At 39.9% G+C, this 23,151-nt stretch overlaps 1 protein-coding gene across 3 annotated transcripts in view; it reads left to right on the top strand.

Annotated features, from left to right (window-relative positions):
- Window positions 1-21,388, top strand: part of LOC111253575 (uncharacterized) — a 40,417-nt gene extending 19,029 nt beyond the window's left edge. Inside the window, exons 1-11 of one of the 3 annotated variants that reach the window (XM_022813191.2) lie at window positions 3,434-3,814; window positions 5,460-5,771; window positions 10,200-10,413; window positions 11,507-11,582; window positions 16,031-16,276; window positions 16,540-16,799; window positions 17,362-17,422; window positions 17,646-17,782; window positions 18,993-19,187; window positions 19,433-19,516; window positions 19,876-21,388. In XM_022813191.2, coding sequence (XP_022668926.1) covers window positions 5,589-5,771; window positions 10,200-10,413; window positions 11,507-11,582; window positions 16,031-16,276; window positions 16,540-16,799; window positions 17,362-17,422; window positions 17,646-17,782; window positions 18,993-19,187; window positions 19,433-19,516; window positions 19,876-20,033 — 1,614 coding nt within the window. In that variant the 5' untranslated portion in view covers window positions 3,434-3,814; window positions 5,460-5,588 and the 3' untranslated portion in view covers window positions 20,034-21,388. Of the gene's footprint in view, window positions 1-3,433; window positions 3,815-5,459; window positions 5,772-10,199; window positions 10,414-11,506; window positions 11,583-16,030; window positions 16,277-16,539; window positions 16,800-17,361; window positions 17,423-17,645; window positions 17,783-18,992; window positions 19,188-19,432; window positions 19,517-19,875 lie in introns of those variants that run through there. The other 2 variants (XM_022813190.2, XM_022813189.2) reach the window with 2 other exon arrangements.
- Window positions 21,389-23,151: the final 1,763 nt, after the last annotated feature.

Below are 23,151 nucleotides of genomic sequence, written 5' to 3'. Positions count from 1 at the left end.
TCGGCTATATTCAGGATGGTCTACCGACGCCTATTGACAATAAACGAATCTAAGACCGAGCTCTCTGTCTTTCTGTTAGTTCAACTGAATATCTGCATTAATGACATCGAAATTGTTGTAAATAATTCACCCTCAGTTCCTTCTCTGTCAACCATTATTTCGGATTTGCCACTTCAAAGACAAATAAAATGGACGTAGTTGTTTGTTCGAATGCCGTCTAGAACAAAAGCAGCATTCGCGCCTTGTCTCGTGTACGCAACGCGCGACGCCCCTTCATCTATCCGTGTGCAGATTGAACTTTTGCTATGTTGTTATATTGCAATCCGCAATGGGACCCGAAGATCATCGAGAAGCTTCGAGGTCTTCTAAGTGACACAATTTGAGCTGTGCTTCATTTCCGTTTGTCAAGCGCAGTTGCAAAGGCTCGATTTCAACACAGAGTTTTCAGTATCTAGAGTATTAGTAACATTATTTAAGTACCGAACAGCTGCCAACGCCCTCAAATGGTCGTTTGAGATGCTATCGGTTGGCATAATAACTTAGTGAACTTCCAATCTTACGTGTAGCAGTAACTTTCAACATAGTAGATCGCGAGGCTACGTCCTAAAGGCAAATGCGTGTTTGTCTAATATAGCTCAAAGTACGTAGATGCAATCGGGTGCAATAATTTTTTTATTATCAGCTAGAAATTTTAACGACCTCGCTGTATCTAGAAGTAGGGTTAATGATGTTATTTGCAACTGTGAGCTCCTCTATTTTGTAATTGATAAAACGGGCGCCCTTAAATGAATAAATAGTAAAATATACGGGGCATTCACACGTCGAGCTTGCACTACCCGTACCTGCTATTATATTAATCGTTGATTAGAAATCGCTATTTCAGATGACAGATCTGCGCCCCGTGAAAGCGTCTGAGGCCGAATCCAATTATCTGCAATATCGAATTTTACATACATGGCAATCTACGCGCGGATTGGGTAAGCCGTCACAAACGACAGAAAACGATCTCGAAATATATGTATTCAGCCGCTTTTTCGATAACGAACCGACAGGAGTGGTAGTGTGGGCCAATTCGATCGAAGAAGAAAGGGGTGTGATTAGAGGAAGCCAGCTTATTCGAGCAGTACAATATAAGTACTTTTGTTGGGTCTTTATCGGCTCATTCAATCAAGCTGGACCTAAAAAAGGATAGATTGAAGCAAGGAACTAACACCATACGACCGAGTTACAATCGAAGGCCCAATGCACCCTTTTCGTATCAGAAATGCGTTTGAACGACAGTTTATCTGTAGATTCGCATTGTCTGCAGAGAGGAGGTCAGCCAAGAAGGCAATCAAGAGCAAGATTCTCCAAATATCTATCATATCAGGCGAATCTACGGGAGCATACAATAATACAGGCGTTTTGACGCTTGTCGATAACATGTTACGGCTGCAATGAATGCAAAGTTCGGTCAACTTATGAGACAACTGCAGGTGTCATCTCAAAACTCGAACCTGTACGTTGTTAAATACCTGCTATATTAATGCATGTTCGTGAAAATCAACGTACCTGTGTATATGCTATCCATCACATCGCCTCAACCTGTCGTGTGGCCACCGATCTTAAACTTTCTAATTCTTTAGTTTATACTGTGCAGTTGTATATATATATATATATATATATATATATATATATATATATATATATAATCGGAGCATTTTATAACCACATGCTTCATGCCTATAGAGCCCTATAAGACACAATCTTTAGTATCCGACGCGTTGCTGGCGCTCTACAGCATGAGTCTGAAATAACAGGCCTACAAATGCGGATTTTTCGCCGTTCCAAAGCGCGACCTATTGCTCTAGCAGTACTCGTTTCTGCGGTAGATGTTTATATCCGTTGTCGGTGGAGTAGAAAGGGGCATACTTTTGCGGCCGTATCCCGCAAATTAGCACACATAGGAATCACGTTCGTACGTAATTCAAACTCTTCTGCCCGGAGAATAGCATTGCTATCATGCGCCAAACGCATTTTGTGCTTAGATAGCTCTGAGGCCACGCAGAAAATGTTGAGGCTTCGGTTGCTCGCGCAAATACGGGTCTTATTTTCTTTGTACCCTGAACAATAGGAGACACCTGGCTCGAGTAAGCATACATACATTGCTATCGATGCCTAGCGATGACTTCCCTGTTGAGGTCGGCATCATTGCAAAGGTTTGTGGTATCCGAGGTGGCGGGCTGGCGAGTGATCCTCATTGTCGAGCCGCATAGTACACACGTCATGTGAAGTTAGCACAGTTTGTTAGGGGCGCTCCGGTCAGCAATGGTGCGAGTCATTACCTGGACTGACCCAACAGAGGACATTGGCTTCGTTGCGCTAAGAAAATTGGGGAAAGACACTCACCTTGCAGGGACCGCTTGGCACCCAGTTTCGGCGCACATATAGGCAGCCTTCCTCTGTCGACGAAAGAATTCCCACGCGAGCCAGCCTCTTCTGGAGACAAGCGTTGATACAGCCTCCCTTTAAAGCTTTCCCACGTATCCCCTGCATTTATTTCGAAATCGAACTAAGCCCGAAATATTTCTTCTAAATGTTTACGCGTCCACTTCCCGACATAGTTCAGTAGCTGTTGCTAATTCTTTCGTAGATCGCTTTGTTTCGAGCCCATTTTTTGGACTGTCTTTCATCGAACTTTACTGGGGGTGATTCTAAATCATACGGCCGCCGGATCAGCTTATTCGCGATCTATATATACATCCTAACCTTATTTCCATAAACTGGAGCCGTTAAGAAAGGTTCATAAAGGTTTCATCAAATACTATTATAAAGTTCCTACGGACTGCGTATGCTTATACTATGTGATGCTTACAGTCGCTTATGCTTGGGATCCATTTTGCAATATCGTCTATCATCTGTCTACAATCTAAATGGCTAGTAGTTTCCACTAGACAAGAGTCTAAGTTACTTCTGCTGTCATTAACTTGTACTCTCTTATGATTTAAGTCCGCTTCTCTACAGACAGGTGCCGCATAGAAGGTTACAAATTTGACCATTGGCGTGAAAATTTGCGCTTTCTTCAACCTAATGGCGTTAACCCGCTAGGCCTGTCGATCGGCGTTAATTCTATTTTAACGTTCTTCCTTGTTCTAATGAATTCTTGCCCAATTTCACTTTGAATGTTAGTTCCGCATTTTGCAGTACAGATGTATATATATATATATATATAGTTTATTGTTTAGATGAGGCTTAATTGTCATGGGACTTATGATAGTTTCTATAAAGCATAAACGAAAATTATAGGCCATGACTAATTGTTGAGGTGAAACTGAATGAATGAATTTTCCGTCAAATACCATACGTTCATTCGATCTTCGACCGATAGCAACTAAATGTTCAGATAAACTAACCTGTCGGCATTTTGCCGCACAGCGCGAGAACAGAGCACGCTAAGCCCGATCCAAATGATATAACCGATTCCCCTTTATGACATGACGATTACTTGTTAATATAATCCGTAAACGCGTTTGCCAGATGCCTTTGAAAGAACGATTATCACGCCTTTGGCGATAATAGACTATGTTTGATAATTGGCGAAAGCGCTTCATTTGACTTCGTTTCCTGTCCGGCTGGCGTCACGGGTACCGATCGCTTGCGGCAATAGCAACAGCAGGACATCATGGCGATAATATGAAAAAAAGCAACAAAATATTGTCGTACTTACATAAAAAATTCAACGCTGCAGCTACTAGGTTACGTGATTATTATTCTTTTGTTTAGGTGTATGAAAGATCACGTGTCGAGTCGCTGAATAGCTAACTCTACAATAAGGGTAAGTCTACTGGTGCTTTACATAGCGGTAGAAATAGTATGCCTCTTCATTTCAATATCTACGAATATTTGTGTACTTAACATGTGAATCTTAGTCAGAAATGTTCATTTATTCGATACAAGTATTTAGTTTGTTCGTTCCCTATACTCGTACTATATATACATAGATGCTTCCTACAAAAGTACCTGGCAAACCCTGCTGTGGGAACTTTCAATAATTAATGCCGTCGGGAAGATCGTTCAGCGTTTAACTGGATAACAGTTGAAGGATTCTACAAACGCAGAGGCGGGACAAAGAACGAACTTTGTGAAATTCTGCCCAGTTTACCTAATTACTACAAAAACTCAAAATGTACTAAAGGTATTAATGAACGGCTTATCGCCGATTTCGACGTTGAGTGATAACAGTGGTCTTTAGGCATCCATAAGCTACCTTCAGAAGTATAAGTTATTCTCTTTTTTAAATTCATTGTTCGCAGGGCGACATAGAACGTTCTCTGGTGGGAAGCATAGTACTATGAACGTCGTTGATGACGCACACAATAGTACCCCGTCAATTCATAGTGTTCGTTATAAAATCTATAGTTATAGCAATAAATTCTATTATACGCACTGAATTGAATTTTCGTGGTATTCCTGACAATTACTTGTATCTCTGTATGGGCAGCTCGTGGATTCAGAACTGATCACTTTTCTTCGTTGATTGCAAGCAAGAATTGATCGTTATCTATGGCTGGAATGAGGACTATTAGAAGCAGCAGAGACTCATAAACATAATAATGAAAAGCCTATGTTTCGACTGCCATAACAGCGGGCCAACGGGGGGTAGCATCGGACCATACCTCTCCTATGCATGTTACCAACCAGTAGCGTAGACTGCACAAACGACAAGCCCTGGATCTCTGTAAAAACGACTGGCGGTACCAAAGAAACGACAAACTGTGACGCTGTCGTTCGATGACGCTATCGTGCAAACACTCGTTGAGACCGTCACGGGGGGCTGGTTCAACATTATCACAGGCAGAAGAAGCTGCGCTGTTCGAGCTTCCGCATACGCATACACGTGCATCATCGCAATTATTACAATTTTTTTAAAAAACATATAGACATTGAAGGTTTTTAGCCATATTTGCTGTCGCTGTGAACGAATTTGTGTCGATTAAACAAATCGACCTCGCAGTATAGTTAGTCGTACCTATCGCAGTCAAGAAGCCTTGCTACTTTCCCGTACGCCGAAAAGTCCGAACAACTCCATAGCAAGATATTTTACCATATGCCTATATATATATTATATGATCCAACGTTCTATTGATGTCAATCCATTTCATAACCGAATTTGTTCCAAAGTGGGCCCATGTGGCAGAATATTATATTAAAGGCTGCAATGGAAAGGACAAATAAAAAAGAATCAGTTGTTAAATATACTAAAGTATTGAATAAGTCAGCTAAAGAAACAAAAAAAAAAAACTAGAACTTTAGTACAGTTCGCCATCCTGCAGTAATTAACAAGCTTACACTTACGGAGCTATATGTCGAAGCATTATATGGGGAAGAAACAGAAAAGCCTATCTCTAACCGATAAGTTTTGTAATCTTTGAATATCTCCTTTACATGTAGTCTACTTTCTTTTTTGGTCTGCTTTTCAGGAGTCTCAGTGTACAGGTATATTCCACCTTCGTGTACTTGAGCTTACACCACCACCCGGTGGTCCATGTAGCTTTGCAGGTTCTTCAAACAACGGCACAAGTTCTAGTAACAGCAAGCAGATTTCTTCCATGCGTTCTGCTAGTTCTTCCTACAATATTGGCTCATGCAATACTTATGTAAAAGCGTGCCTATCATATGCAGGCTCTAAGGGCTGCCAACTCGGCTCGTTCGTGAGCGGGCTCTTACCAAATAACACGTTTGAGGGTGGTTTTCCACTAGTTACGTCGTTTACCTTCGAACAGCCATGGTCGGTAAGTAACAAAACGTAACTGGAATATCAACCTGCGTCCTTCTGTGCGATATTCATTAGCCATATTGAACTCCCGAGCTTTTTCACCCTGAAATCGTTAGTTTATCTCTTATATTAGTTTTCAACAAAATTACGAATAGGGTAGCTAGGGCGACATTTAATTATTGCTCAATTTATGTTTATATATGGTCTTGTGCTATTCTATACTGCAAAATCTGTTAATGTTTGTATATTACACATATAGAACATGTTGTAATACGTGCTGAGCACCTCAAAAGCAACTTGAACGATGTTTGCGTTCTTTTTCTGCGTAGAATCACCTTGACGAGAAAGAATAAGACGCCATCTTTGGAAAAGTCGGTTTGGTACTCTGAAATATATCGCTTTAGATCTAATTGCAATATGAGAAAGGAGTAACTTTTTTGTTTAGCTTTCTCAGTAACAGCAATTAAGAATTCGTCAACTATGTTTACCTAATGATCATTGAGTTGGTAAAACTTTATACACTAAACAATAATTGAACCCTAGAAAAAATGTTTCACTACAGAGCTGAATGTGGTGCTTTCTAAGGAAACAGTTCAAAATGAACAACATCAAGCTATTTATATTGCCTAACATAGACTTTATGTTTCACCTTAGGACAGTGGAATTAGAACAAAAATCTACTATTGGACAGTGACAGCTTAATTGCAATCCCGATACCCCATACAGGCGAATAAAAGACCATTCCCACATCAATTTACAGGATAACTAGGACGCTACAATGAAACACCTTTTTTAAGAGGTGCTTAGGCCTAACGTCAAGTACTGAAATTTCGTGAACAATGCATAGGTTCACAGAGATAGAGTAATGGAAAGTGGGACAACGGGGTCATGGGTATAGTGCCAGAGGGCGCTAAATTAGCTGCACCAAACACGGATTGGACGAGCACGATCTAGCTTTAGTCAGAGTGGTAATACCAACCGGTTAAGTTAGCTAGCATCCTGCATCGGTCGGCGTGATAGACAGTGGTGAAAATGTGTATATATAAGTATGACTTTGTTCAAATACACTGCAGAGAATGTATTTTATTCTATACTTACAAGCTCTATAGAGATCTAAAATTACATAGATATTTCAATGACTAAAAGCCACATTATGTCGAGAAATTCTCATCGGCTGGTTGTCAGGGAAATTAGGCTGAGCCGTAACAGCTGCTTGTGTGGCGCGTACTATCATACAACGATACGCTTCGTTGTTTTTGTAATAAGCTTGAATAAATATATCTTTAGCGGAATCCGCAATATACACGTACCTGACTTTACCCGCATGTTAACCGGGCCTACCTGTTCAACACTATTATAGACGATGCTTTCAACAGTTGAATATTTGGAGGCCTGTTAGATCCTGATTTCGTCTAGCTTGTCATACGCGCTCTAGTTGGAACTGTTCAATTAACTTTTTAACTAAAAAGGACAGGACAGTGGGGGGTCTCCACAACTATCGCATCCGATGGTCGCTAACTGCTGAGTATCAGGGTGACAGTAACTCCAGCCTTACTGTTCATAACCGTCTTCCAAATCTTGAGCCCACTAAGTATGTTAGCTACCGATGTTGTCAGTCTCCACGGTCTTTTCTCAGGCTGTTGTATGATGCGCGAAAGGTTGTTGTAGCTTGCTAAGTTCCATAAATTACGATTTAGAAGAGCACACCAAAGACTCTCCTTCTTTCAGCCGTTCTTTTCTGTCGTGCGGATGTCCTAAAAAGACCTGTCAGCATGCATTTCATAGCGATAGTTTTGGCAGAAAGTGCTTTCAGCTGGCGGATGTCTACTCCGCCTTGTTCTTCTATCAGCGATTGATCTGTTGAAGGCATGTGTCCCTCACGATATACATACATTTTTCATTGCCAAACCATAGGACACTTTGTTTCAGATGAGGATGCATGCTTGAGAGACAGTAACTCCAATGGATCTCAAGTGATGAGGTTTACCCGAAAGCCCAGAAGGGTCTTCTTGAGAAGATACCGAACAACTTCAAGAAAGTTTATTTTTTCACGCGGTCCTCTTGCGCGGCGAAGGAAAAATTTTTTTGGGCTACTACTTTTCGATGACAAGTTCTGATCCCTCTGACTACACCGCTTCAAGACACAGTAGCTCCGAATTGGCCCGTGCGCATAAACAGGCTGATACGTACATCATACAGTGGTTGATAGCGTCTTTGCATAAACCCTGCGTTTGGTTAGTACTGCGTGCACTGAACGATGATCTGTTGTGGTAAGCGTCTGGCTGGAAATAGTATAGTGACTTATACTAGCCCTACCATATTTCACATGCTACGCAAGCTTCACAAGTCTCAGAAAATTCGCATATAGCCAGGTCATACGACTAGGGCTACTTGTTCCATTCGTCTTTGAGGCATTAATAAGTTTTCATTCTCTGACCGCTAGGGCATTGGATACAGTTTGTAACGTGCTTGTGGCAGATACAAGGGACAAGTAAACGGGACAGTTTGTATAGCAACGACCTTCATTCAACTTGCATTGCAATTGCTATAGATGATACTTTGACTGGCGAGACTAGCGGTGGAATTAAGTATACAAAGGATTAAGTATATAAAGGTGCTTTATTTGTCCCGAAAGGCAGTCCTATCATTCGATATAAACCCTCTGCCGTATAAATCTCTATCGTCATTGTTTTGGAATACTCGATTTGTGTGGATATAGGCTTCGTCTACAAAGATACTGAAAACCTATGCTGAGCCATCCTGAACAAAGGGTTGTCATGTTAGCAATCGAGTAATCGACATATAAGCGTAGTGTTTCTTTTTGCCTCGTATTTAATTCATTTTTAGTATTTCGGAAGCTGTGACGTTTTACTTTCCTAACTGACTAGTCTTTGACTTCGCGTCAGGCGTTGTTGTCTCTTCGAACCTTAGGCATTTTAAAACACGTTCGACTATAATTGTTTTGTCTGCAGACACAGCACTTTCTGCCATTAGTTGTTCCAAGTTCAGGTTTGTCTGAGAGTAGTAATCTTTTTTGCGAAATAGCATTTTGCTTGAAAATCATAGCTGTCCATACGCACTTAAAGCCTAACTACACTCAAAACCGATTAATTTTCAATATATTTTATTTTCTTTTTAGCAGTCCTTTTTTGTTGTCGCTTGCGGTACGTCGTTTTTTTCGTAATAACTTTTTGAAGTTATTCAGTGCACATTTGCTAGATGTCTGAATTTGCCTCTATTCGCATACCTAGTTTTTATACTTGCCACCCATTAATAAGTATTTATTGGCTACATTTACATAACTTCCTGCGTGGTCGCTGTTCTTTTATTTGCTTTGATGACTAACCGGTAGTCACATATAGAGGCCTCAATATGTCGCAACTAGTATATCATTTTACGCACTTATAGGTATCTTGAGCATTTCGCTCATGCGTATCTTTTTGGCGTTGTGTAACTTTTCTAATCAATATGTAGCTCCTTAAGGAGAATGTCTTGTTTATGGATTCTCTATAAGACTGGCGCTTGAAGATCGACGCAATAATTTATCAGCCCGGCCAAGTACTGATATGCCTTACCGCGACCATAATGCGGATACCGCACTAAATGTACTAATTTTTCTACTCTGAAATCTTGTTTTATAATCACTGCTGTGTCAAATCGAATGCAGACCAAATCTATAAACCTAGCTAGATCTGCGTCCTTTTTTTTTCTACTACGAACAAGTTTATTTTTCGTGGGAACGGGCATATTGGTTGGTCAAACTAGAATGCTAGCACGTCCTTCCAGTCTCAGTAAGCTACTCGAAACGCTTCGTTGCCTTGTGGTTGCTCTGTGTTTAAAAGGGCAAAGTCTTCATTCGTGTGGTGACGGCAGTGGGCATTCAATTTAGAAAATTTTTACTCGTCGTAAAGGATGGTAAGTCAGCGCAGCACTTGACTCTTTACATTAACTTTCGACCGATTCCGTGATGATGCCAGGCTACTGATCGGTTTTTTGAGTATGCAAACTAACTTCTACCTTATTATATGCATAGGAATGCGATTATTGAGAAATTCTATTATTTAAAGCGTGCTGATTTAACATGGAAAGGTTAGCTGGCAGAAAAGAGTACTTTAGATCCGCCCGTGCTACGTTTGACATGTAGACATTAACTGATTTCTAAACAACTGAAGATGAAATGAACTCCATTAATGATGACCTTATTGCTCATACGGCTACGTTAAAATGAACAGACATATATGTAAGTTTCGTTTGAACTCTGATGGAGAAGAAACATATTCGGGTAAAATTGAAGGGTAATTTTTTTGTTTATTAATTACTTCACAAGAAAGGGTCCTAGTATATTATAAATACCATTTTCCAAAATGCTCGCTTCCTTGAATATAGTATAAAGGTGCCGCAGCGTTACAGCATTGACAATTTATGCTACGAATACTTTTTTCAGGGCAAATTCGAATTAGCATTGGAGTCTTGGCTAGCCCCAAACGGAAGCGATGCGGTGCCTGGTGCTTCTAGTGAGAGCTTCCGTCAACGGAGTAACCGTTTGGCTCGTCGTAAAAGACCCCGAATCTTTGTCGAATCTCTTCGAAACGCTGCCCTTGCGGGTCTTGAATGGGCAGCTCGTGCGATCCTAACCCTACCTGACCGCTTCTCTATGGGTAAGCTTAGCGAGCGTGGCTCAGACCCATAAAAAGCTGGTTAAAGAAAACTTAAGTCCCCATTGCAAAAACGAAAATTCTGATATCTAGCTCGTGCTATTATCTTCGTGTAAAGAGCAAATAATATGCCAATCTAATTGGTTCTAGCTAGAATCAAGAGTTAACATAAACCATATTTTCACATTAGGAGTGGCAAAATTTGTTTTTTCAGTTTCTCCGATGGCAGACACGTATCGAAATTGATTTAGGCCGCAACCACGAAAAGTCCTATCTCGTTTATGCTTGTTGTCTTTTTAGCCGTTATCTGAAGGCTGATATTTTCTCAGTGTATCTATACGATTGGGTATTAAAAAAATTATAAAAAGATGTTTATATAAATGGAAAAAAAAATTCAGAGGTTTTTCTGCACGGAACCTCTTCACATACTGTTCGATTTACATACTTTTTTTTTGTTCTGTAAATGTTTGTTCTTTTATATCAACTGCAGGTAACAAACAAGCTTATGATACGTCTTTATTTGAAAACATTTTACGAAAATCCGCTATATAGATGGAGTAAGAGTGAGCCTGTTTTAAACATAGGCGTATGCTTCATTTGGCCTTATGTTAGCTGTCGCAAAGGGTGTAGTGCAAAATTATTATCTTTTTTTAATAAAATTTGCAAGTTTTGCCAACGCTACTTGATTATACTTTATGTTATCACTTACAATCAACAAAAATAAGGCGTAAGATATAAGGTGAAGTTCTGTACAGACACAGACGTGTCTCAAATTTTAAGTATACGCGAACGTATCTCAAGGCACTTCGCAAGCAATTTTTTTAACTTGAAAACGTTAATTATTAGAAATTAATTAAAAGAATCATTATAGTACTAATTTCACGTTTAGAACAATTGGTTCGGCAGAGAGCTACTAAGCGCTTTGCCTTCTGCCCGCTACAGAGATTCACTGTTATAGCGAAACATTCGATTCCCAAAATAAAGACCCCAAATACCCAACCCAAAATAAACTGCCAATCGAGCGTATATGATGTAATAACTCTGTTTTGCTTAAAAGTGGACATGTCAACTGGATACCTTTAATACTTATTAACAGGAAAACGGCGTACAGACTCATCCGTATCAATCTCTCGAACAGTAGCTGACCAGCAGGGTGGAGCGCTTTTGGCCAGGTTTGTAAGCGTTTACTTGCATCTTTAATCAATTAAAAAAAATCACTCTAAAAACATCTGTGTATGTGTGTGTGTGTGTGTGTGTGCTGTGTGCTGTTCTCAAAAATAACTCTAATACTAATGAGGATACAGCTCCGCCTACACAACACATATTCATGCCCATATCGCTTTTCAATTCAAACGATCATCACAAAGTTTAACACGAAAGTATAAGAGAATTGACTGCACACATCTGCACTCATATATATATATATATATATATATCTGTATAAACCAAACATAGCCATAATTTCGCCATCGTGTCTATTATGCCGTTGGATGAAATAATTTTACGGTTTACAAACAGCTACCCCGTTGCAGTACCCTCGTTCATCTGGCCTGTTACGCTTTCGCAAGCCTGACATCAAGCGGTGATAACATAAAGAGGAGACATTTTTCCCATTTCGTAAAGGTTTCGAACACGAAAAAATCCGAAGATCTTTTTTCCACAAATTCTTAACAATTGTCGAGCAAAATAACTCGTCGGCTTTCCTAAAATTTACATTACATTCAATGGGGAAAAATTATCCAATCCAAATAACGTTAATCATATATGTCGAGTTGATTTAGATTTCTTAAATTTCGCCAATTTAATCCAGTTAACATGGCGCCCTGTTGAGGAGGAACTGCCACCCGCAAACAAAGTATTTGCATATTTTTTCCCGATCCATATCTCAGCAACTACGACCTATTTCCACAAAAATAACCATGTTTGGTACGAGGTGAGTAAAAAAAAAATTAAAAAGGAAAATAAAATTCAATATTACACACGTCGAGCTGAAAAAACATTTCCAACGTATTTCAAAAATTCTTAACTGTTTAAGAAACGCAGCAAAAAAACGATCAGTTCGACAAAATTTACGACAGAAGTAAAATAAACTCCGCCGGAAAACAAATATGGAATTGGTTCTATCGTACATCCACTTTTCAGGGTTGAACCCTAACGACCCACCCAAAAGCAGATGAATTCATCGACTATACGAAGTCAGTTCAAGTTGGACGAAAAAAACCCAAATGGAACAATGTCTTGCGCGTATTTCACGTTGATAGGTTCAACTAACTTCATTCATTAATATTACATTCAACCTAGCTTAAACTATGGTACAGTCATCCCATTGCAGTTATCTCACCCGCGTAACTTCCTATTATTGTTTAGCTCATTTAAATAAAGGTATTCAATTTCTGTTCGACGTAACGTAACTTTCCGAAATTCACAGAAATAATCCTAAGAACTTTTTGCTATCGTTACATGAGTGAAGTAATACAACCAATCGACTCCTATCAAGCCCTATAGAATTTTTAGTCACCTGATCGGGATTCGGTGAAGAGTAAAACGGTCGAAAAAGTGGTACTTTACATAGAAAAAATTGTGTATTTTTCTCAACACATCTTTCAGAGATTACTTTTGAAAAAATGTGTCTTACAGAAACTCATTTCAACTTTCCGATTGATATCTGTTAGAAGTTTTCTCGAAAAGCCCGCTTAAAGCTCGCTCGGAGCAGATTTCCATTGCATTGCCATTTGTAAATAACAAATGCCACATTTGGTTTTTCGCCATTTTTACGCCAAACTAATCCCACAAGGAACCCAAAAATAGCCATTCCAAAAAGGGACCCGATAGCCGGATATTCCACCAATGCGACTTGCGTGACACTTGGCGTACACTTAGTAAAAACTGGTTTCGTCGTAACTACCCCGTTGTAATGACCCCATGCCAATTTTATTAACCTATTTTATTTTTCGAGTTCAGTTGGTCTATCAGAGATGCCTACCCCGTCACAATATCTCTGCTTTGCGTATTCCGTGCTTCCATTGGACGCTACAGTGACCTCGTCGGCTCGTTTTGCCCCCAATTTCTGACATAAACTATCACTGTCGTATTCCAAACTTACACTTGTATATATGAGTGCAATTCTTTTGAAACTCAGTGATATTAATTCTATTATGCCGTTTCATTTTCCTCCTTAGAGTAATCGTGTTTTTTTGATCTAATTCCTTTTTTACTTGAGGTCAGTGATCTGCCACGGTTCGGTGCAGTCACTGCATTACCTTTTTCAGAGAAACTTTGCTGAAATGATTCCGTTTACCTATCACAACGTCCCAATATCGTCTTTACTTATTGCAATTAACTTGTTAATACGCCCCATATATCCTACTGTGCGAAGCTATAATTAAAGTCGATTTAAAAAATAATATAGAACAACATAATTTGTACGTGTAGAATTAACCTTCACCGGTGCACGCGTCTTCAGTCTGAGATCTTACCTAAATCACTCCCGTTTCCTTCTACAGTTATTCCTGTGCTCAAATCGGGTAAGTGATATAATCTTGCTAGGCTGTTGCTTTTATCCTGTTTTCCCATTTTAATTGTATTTGCCAAAAAATGCCTATCCGCTCGAAGAATAACAATTATATATGCCGATATGGGTCAAATCGTACTAACTATTTCATAATTGGACTAAATTAGCGTTACTTCCCTTCCAGTTAGAAAAGAAACCGCACTTCGGAAAGAAGTAGAATTATGAATGACTTCAGCAATCACTGATTTACACCTAAACCCCTCTTTAACGTTAATGCTGCACCCATTTTGTAGAACTTGAAAAACTATAATTTTCCAATATAAACCTCTAGAAAATCTCAACGGTTACCAAGCTATATGCTAAAGCTGATAAGTTCATTTAAATTAACATTACTCTTTATGGGATGCAGAAGACTACTCCCGGTAGACTCCATTTCATGCATAGCCTTTTTCAAGATACAGCTCCAGCTATCCACAAAAATCAGCTCAATCCACACCCTCTAAAGGTCGTTTAAGTAAGACGAACCCGCGCACCTAGACAGAAAGTACAGACCCGACGGACTCGAGGATTTGCCCCGTTTGCATTACCCTTTACTTGATCGATCGTGTGGTATACCGTACGTAATCTTTCGATCCAAGTAGTATTCATACCTTGGACGATTCTTTTAATGTGTCTTTTTCGGAGAACGTGTCAATATGGATAATAGTCGGAAAAACCAGAAATGGATACATTCTACAATTGAATCCTGCCGGAATACAACTTTGTGAAAGAGTGCAATAGCGTTATTGCCGGTTATAGGATACACGTTCTTACCGAAATCTAATAAGTGCTCGAACTAATAAGCGTCGCCCGTATCTAGCCGCATGTTGGCGGTCAATTTTCGCTTCTTCGAGTACTTTTACATGTGCTATCGGTAGATAGACGCGTCCCCCATGTCGGCGTCGGTACTTCGTTTGAGTCTTAGACGTAGCTGGCGAAAGCCACTGGAGCACAACGTTAAGGTACTTTAGAGGGGTTCATTGTTACTGCATACGTCACGAAGGGTGCGATCAATGGCCCCAACGGTTTCCCGTTTAATTATGAGACATTCATTTGTAACGTTGTACGAAGTAGATCTACTGTTTTGTGCTACGTTTGAAGGACAGATGCAATAAATATGTCAGTTTCATACAAATAGTCCACTTCAGAAGACAGGTGTACTCTAAGTTATTTTCCCTTGCGTGCAGCAGAAATGTGCCATTTTACCGCCTTATTCGTAAAGCCCTGATTTTTTAGGCGCTCATCCTGACGTTAACAGAGATAGCAGTGAGGAAACGAAGGTTCAGAGGAACGCCACAGCGACTATGGAGGTTGTCCGCTATCTGGTGCTAGGCAGGGATTTGTGGTGTTCCTGTTTGTAATAAAAAAATGATTGTCTGGTTCGGGCTGCGGATTATCTTGGCTGCAACTGCTGCGGCAGTCGCGACGCAGTCAACAGCGATTACTCGGGTCATCCACGTATTCATTCTACCGTGAAGTGTGCGACCTCTCATGATCATTTGCGTTGCCTACATAGTTTATAGGGGTTCTTTTCGAGAACTCCATAATTTTTATCCAGCATCGTTAATATGATTGGGCAGTCGAATGGTCAGCGCACGTTGTTGATTGTTTCACTGTCTAGCATAAGCGCCAAACAGGACATACAGCACAAGGCGAAGACGGTGTTTATCCATTCACCCAGATACGTTCTAATATAAGACAGTGGTGCCACTGCAAGACGCAGCGTTACGCACTCGGTAGCATGGTAGATTAGTAGGCCTCGACATCGCCGACAAGTCGGTTTCAAAAAACCGCTCTATATGGCATAAAAAAGAACGATCGGTCTAGGAAGGGTACCACGTGTAACGCAGAACTCTTCGCCTGAAAATATTCTAGCAACTGGTAAAAAAATCAGCCCAGTGGGTCTCCTTTAAGGGGTCGATTTGGATTAGACAAGCCGGTAGCTGAAGACATGTAGTCCACAAAAAGTAAAGTAGATTGAGAGACAGATAGATATAATACATAGTGTAGTATATATGGGTTCTAAATAAAGCGAGATACTCATATAATATATGTTTTTCCTATTTGTAGATTTGTTCTCCGGAGGAGCCTTATGGTTGCTACGACAGCAGTTAACCCAACCGGGACATTGTCTGGAGCCGGTGCTGCAGCAGTGACGATAACGCCTTCTTTTTCAAATGGTGGCTTTGATACATGGCGCGAAGAATCTCGGCAAGGAGCCCGCCTTTCTGTGGAGTTTCGGGTAAAATGCGCAGAAGGCTTTACGGGATCGACATGTACAGATACTTGTCCAGAACCTAACGACGTTAATGCCAGGTACGCCAGATATGCTACCATAAAAAAATGTCCTTACCATCTAGTTGGACATCACGAACTACAATAAACCATTATACTAACCTTTATATAGTAAAATAAAATGATAATTATTCAATTCGACTTGAAAGCTCAAACTTCGTTCCTCTAACCGTCATCTTATTTTGTATCGCATTGTTGATACCGGATTCGCGTTTTAGAAGGTTAGATGCTTAACGTTAAAAGGTAAAATAGATGAAAAAAATCAATAACGTATTGCTTGATAGATTCAACTGCACTGAGGGAGGAGCCAAGATCTGTTTAGAGGGCTGGAGCGGTAAGGATTGCGAGCGTGCCGTCTGCCGTCATGGATGCAGCGTCGAGCACGGTTTCTGCAATAAACCTGGCGAGTGTCGCTGTCGACTCGGCTGGCAGGGTGCCGACTGTACACAGTGTTCGCGATTACCTGGCTGTGCACACGGATCGTGCAATACTGCTTTCGAATGTAACTGCGAGTCTGGATGGACGGGACTGTTTTGTCAGCGACGTAAGTGCTGGGCTTTCGGTTGATAGTGAAACGGTTTATCGAAACACCGCTTGAGGACCAAGGTCCGTTTTAATCACGGCTGATGCTTGTCATATATGGACATCGTAGTGTATAGCATACATTGCATTAGACGCATCATTCAAAGATGTTTCACACAGTAACGTTTTGCAATCATTGCCGTTAGTTTCCGTATCGATTCTTTTCGAGTGTTCGATCGTTTTGGAGTGCATCTATACGTACTCGTATAAACAACTCGGATCAATAAAAATTGAAAACATTGTTAAAGCTAGGTTGAATATGCAGACCTAAAACGAGAAAATTTTATCTGGTAGGTTAAGATTCAGATTACTGCTGCTGACCCAGTGCCCATATATTTGGCAGCTTCTGTGTATCTTATCCTACAAAAGTTTAAATTACAAACATTGATGAAAAACATACGTTAGGTTTGATAGGTTGGCCTTGAACGTACGTACACGAAGTGAAAACGTCAGTGCTTTTAGCTTTGTCCTAATCATGCTTAGGTTCATCAGTAGAAAATAAGTGATTCTTTCTCGTTCAATAGCCATCTGTAAAACAGAATGCCATCCCACCCGTGGATTCTGCGACAAGCCCGACACCTGCTCGTAAGTTAATCGTCACTATATTCAGTTATAATAAATTAATGTTGAGTCATATTTAAAACTGTTGATTTTGAGTAGTTCAGCGAAAGAATTTGATGAGAAGTGTGCATATATTACGTTTGTTCCCAAGGCCACAAGAATCTGCGTAGAAGCAGTGAATCAATGGAAAGCGGTAGCTTTAATTTCACTCATTATTTTTTAACTTATACATTGCTACCTCGGATAGTTGCCGATTTGGGTGGAAAGGTCCAAACTGTGAGGAGTGCAAGCCCCTTCCAGGTTGCATCAATGGATCGTGCACAAAGCCTCTCGACTGCATTTGTAAACCTGGATGGACAGGCCTGTTCTGTCACATTCGTAAGTGTACGTATTTAATCACGTGTAGTGGCCTTTGTACATAACATGTTGAAATTTGCAATTCGGTAGTAGACGAGATTACGAGTTATAGAAGTAACAGGTATTGGGTCGGATAAAGAGCAATTTTCAGTTTTCAGCTAACAAAAAAAGCGGCGTTTTTCTAAACTTCTCATCACAAGTTAACCTTGCTGTCTCTTTCCGCGACAGTTCCAATCTGCAAAGACAATCAGCCTGCTTATGTGTGCCTTCTTGTTCAGCTACGGCCACAACTTTTAACTAAAAGATCGGAACGAACTGTGTGAAGAATATGGTGCCAAAGAATCTCCTACCTGAAGTTTGGCAAGGTCACTTTCATAACCTTTGTCATGGCGGGTTGTACTCGTATATCGGATCTTTTCTGTCGGATAGCTTCTTTCCATCAATGCGATTGGGCCTCATATGTAGCCTTGTTGCCGTTTTGTTCTCATAAGATTATTCCACCCTCACCAAGCTAAAATCGTTTTTTCGAGATGTAAATCTAGCTTGATCCTGGGCTTAGAGGCCCCTGCTGGAACTACACATTATTACAGTGTAATTAACGTACAGCCACTATTCTTCGTTATCGGGGACGACAATTCTGTGCAGAAAGTTGCCATTGAAGAGCCCAAGCTCCTACTTCTTGAGTAAATCCCTTAGATCTATGATGTCAGTGTTTATAGGACTGTAATTAATTTTCTCTGCCAGTTCAGATTGTTTACCTTCAAAAATGCCTTAAATGGGTCCTCATAAACTTTAGCCCGTCCGCGCGGGGTGCGACACTCATGGTTATTTTTTTTCCGGCGCCTCAATTGTCGGACCCTAAATTTAACATAACATTCTGTTCACTGTACAATGAAGAAGCAGAGAGGGCATTTTGGGATCGTGTATAGAAGTAAACAAAGTAAATAAACAGAGGACAGCTGAATGGGAAAGAAATAACAGCCCCCTCAGGTAGAGGCAACGTTTTCGACGATTCACTCTAGCTGACTAGTTTAATAAAAAGATCGGTGGTACATTTGTACTTTATATTTTACTGTATGGTTGGTTTCAGCATTCCTTGATGTCTGTGTTAGTGAAAACATGAGAGTGCGTCAAATATCCCTCTATATATAGTTCCTATATGTGCGTTGCATGTATTCTTAGAGGAACGACCCATTTTAAGCTATGTTCAATGCTTTTTCTGAAATTCAAATACCAGCGACCTGTTCGGTAGATTGTGACCCGGAGCACGGTTTTTGCGAGAAGCCTGACGAGTGCCGATGCCGCGTTGGTTGGACCGGATCGCGTTGTTCACAATGCGTCCCCTATCCAGGATGCGTCCATGGGGGCTGCACTGATAAACCATGGGAATGCAACTGTCTGCCCGGATGGAGTGGGAAACTCTGCGACACACGTAGGTCCTAAATTGAGCTAAAAAACTTCGCCGCCTTTCGTTGTTCAATATCCCTTGATTACCAACTTGTATTGTCCTATACCAAAGCTGAACTTGAATGGACTTGAAACTTGACGGTTATTGGTAGTAGTCCAAATGCTGCTTAATATAAAAGCGTTCTTCATTCGTTGACGTATAATGTACCATTCTAGGTAAAGTCAATATAAAAGACTAATAATAATTATTGATTGTTTGACTCTCCTCAGCGGCTCCTTCAACAACGACAGAAGTGCCTATTAACTTTACAGCGCCTGAAGTTAATGTTGTTACGACCAATGGCGATGGCGAAGGTAAGCTCAGAACACTTAGAATGAAGCAATGTAAAAGTCGAGTAGGAAAAGCGGGCTATTAGAAGTATTTGCCTTACTTTAGATACTATCCAACAATATTTTAATAAAGGCATTTTAATGGCATTCATTCTAATACACAAACAATGTATTAGTCGTGGAAACTGCAGAAATGATCTCGTTGTATTAACAGAAAACAAAAATTCTTTTTTTTTGATATTTAATAAAGTAATACTTGTTTGGAAAGTTCAATATTACAATATTGTTATTCAATATTATTATTAGTTCAATATTATTATTATTATTATTATAGTTGTTTTACACTTCTAAGTAAATTGGCCACCATAAAAACCATGTTCCAGGAAAGGAAAAACCACCGTGTCTAGCAAAAGTCGATGGCTCAGTTACCTGTCCAGACATCGAAACGACAAACGGGTCGTTTAATTACGCAAATCTAGCGAACTGCACCGGCGACTCGTGTGGATCTGCATCTCAACACGAGCTACTTTACCGTCTCTAATTTCGTGCGATGCGTCTCAAGACACGGTTGTGCTATGTCAGTTTTTTTATGTAAATTGCGTTAGGATGGTGTCGCTACAATCGAATCATCTACATTCAAACACCGCCGCGGGAACTCCGTTAAAACAAATACCCTACTCATGAGCTAAGGACAAAACGGGGGGGGGGGAGGGGTAGCTCTTCTACTTTTCTTACTTGTATTAAGTTCAGTAACGCTTAAAAGTAAGTAATAATGGCAAAATCAATTTGGAGAGGGAAATAATTCCGAATCGAACGCAACAGAGTCTGTAAACCAAGTAGACGAAGTTTCGCACAATGGCGGTCTTGGTTCTTTCTTTATGACCATCACTTTTTGAACTTCAGTGGTAGATAAAACATATTTATTCAATGAATTGTCACCAGATAATTAGTTTCGTGTACTTCTGTGACGAATTTTGGCCCATAAGTTATCTATATAACCGTACTACTCAATTATTTTACCATCTGTCTAAAAATCGCTGGCGAAGGCATCATGCGACAGCAGATGAATAAATCACGGTGCCCCCAAGCCAGCTCATAGCCTCAAAGTCACAGATTCAAGTGACAGTTATTTCTTATTCACCAGTATACCTAAATTTAGGGCAAATCAACGTAAAACTTTAGCCCTCTATAATTTATATATATACAAATACAGGCATATGCATAAAATATACAAAAGGTACAGAGGACGAGGTAAAGGACTATATTGTATTTTTATCTTTTTCCTTTACATACAAAGTATATATATATATATATATTAGATATCTTTATGTATATGATTTTATAACGCGTATATGAAAAAGTATTGTCACTCACTTGGCAATAGTATCGAGGTGCCTTCTCCGGCAGCTAGCGCCACCGCGTTAAGCGGATTATCCGTCAAAACACAAACAGAATCAATAATAGAAAAACATAGAACAACAACAAGAGGAGCACCTCGTAAAGCACACTTTTTCTATATCTACTTGAAAAATGCACGGCGTCTTTTTCCTGTAATTTAAGTTTTATTATCTCTGATAATCTAATTCAGTTTCATAATTACGAACAGTACAATTATCAGTGTTTCCTTCTGTGTGCACTAGCGGTACAAAGTTACGAAGCAGTCGTCATATTATCCTCTATTATATCTATTCCTATGTGCACACTACGAATGGATAAAAATGAAACGAGAAATATTTATTAAACGCCGAAGGCTAGATGCTCCGCTCCTGCTATGCATCCTGCGCCTCGTTAATTTATAGAGTTTGTGCGTGATGAGTAGAAGAAAATATATATACTGTAAGAAATCATAATACAAGCGAATAATAAAAAATAATTAGATATGTATACGTCTTTGCATTTCGTGACTGCTCAGTATAGAAGTGGGTAAAAAGAGATACCATTAGCGCCACCTAGTTAACCATTTAAGTAATACATCATTAAAATGAGGCAATATAACCAGCTTAGAAAAATTATTTGAATTTCATTACGATGGCTCTGTTTTGCGGGCCATAATCCTATAATAGAGAAATTTAAGTAAGTCTAGCTAATAAAAACGTTGCCGATAACCATAACGTTAGAGCTCAGATTAGAATAATGTAGTCATGTCAGTGAGCTATATATGCGGCAGTTAAAATATGCATACGATATATAAGGTAATAAAGCCATTAAAAGTTTCGAATACGTGTGCAATATTTTACAATCTGAGAAAGTCTAGAATATACAGGTGATCGCAGAAGTGTCAGCGAAGCCTCTCAAGTACGATAGTCGTATTGTATTTCTGCAGCGAGGCTCTTGGATAGTTTTTTTTTTTTGCTATTGTGACTGCTAACTGTGAAAGCTAAAAACTAGAGCGCGTACAAGAGTATTCGTAAGGCAAAATCGAACGGCCAAGGCTGTTTTTAAAAAATGCCAAAAACTGGAATGTCTATTATATGGAACCAAATTGTTTACAACTAGCTCTGCGGACCTGACGGAAACGCTCATCCATCTTCGACTAACTGACAGCATCACGCTTTAACGGCAACTCAGCCTCTGAAGAAAAATTCCGCCGTCCTGCTAAGGTGCCGCCATATTGGATTCGGATGGACATGAAATGCCATACATTCGGCAGTTAATGAAGCGTTACAGAGAACTATGATACGCGGAATGGTCAAGATTCTTTTCGTTTCTGAAGTCACAACCTATAAAAACTGAAATGACTGAAGTAAGTGAGATCAGAGATGCATTCACTCTATTTCTTACGAAAGGCATCAGGAATCCAAGTAACAAGGTGCGAGCTGAGGTTCTGCGTCATATCAACCATTTTAATATATATTGAGTTATTATTATTTACGCAAATAGATTTGCTCATCTGAGCAGACTGAGAAATGCGCTGGTCGTTCTGGCTTGCAGTACTACAACCGCCACCAACTTATCCAATTTCCAGTCAGCTAGTGCTTTCCCTATTATCGAACAAAGTTACTAAAAAAAAGTTAGTAGAAATAACGGCGTGTCTGAAGTTGAACTATCTAATTTCGAGAAACAAAGAGCTTAGCAAACGACTTTGAAAACCTGCGAGGAGACGCACTTCGAACTAGACAACGGTCATAAATGTAGTGCTTTACCTGACCAGTTGTTCTGTATTTTACTTTTAATAGCTTTGAAATGGCAAACCAGCTTGCGCAGCTCAAACCAAGCGGGCGAAACATCGTAAGTTACACCGAGCTAAACACTAACAAGAAAAGATCGAAATGATAAAAGAATTTCAGTTATACTGGACGATGATTTGAATGACGCAATTCTTATCGAAGGATTGGTCAGGCGATAGGAATCAGTAGCTTCATATATTTAAAAATGCCTTTCGTCTGATCGGTTTCGGTACGCTGCTGTACAACAGTTGCTTTTTGTCACATCGGGTGCGTGGTCCTGGAAACGGCTTGCAAACAACAATAGTTTGGAAAATTATATGTGTCACAAAACCAATCCTGGATAATTTGTGTAGGTTCAGTAAAGGGCGACTATATGGAAGATTCAATCCTTATGACGTGTATTTTTGCAGAAGGCCTAATTTTGTCTGTACTATTTAATGATGTCAGATAAAACCAAGTGTCTTCCCTTTTGATTGCTCCGGGAAAGTACGT

The sequence above is a fragment of the Varroa destructor genome, unplaced genomic scaffold, assembly GCF_002443255.2.
Source record: "Varroa destructor unplaced genomic scaffold, Vdes_3.0 BEIS01000006.1, whole genome shotgun sequence".
Lineage (NCBI taxonomy): Eukaryota > Metazoa > Arthropoda > Arachnida > Mesostigmata > Varroidae > Varroa > Varroa destructor.
Note: the sequence above shows the minus strand (reverse complement) of the source record. Positions and strands in the feature narration are given on the sequence as shown.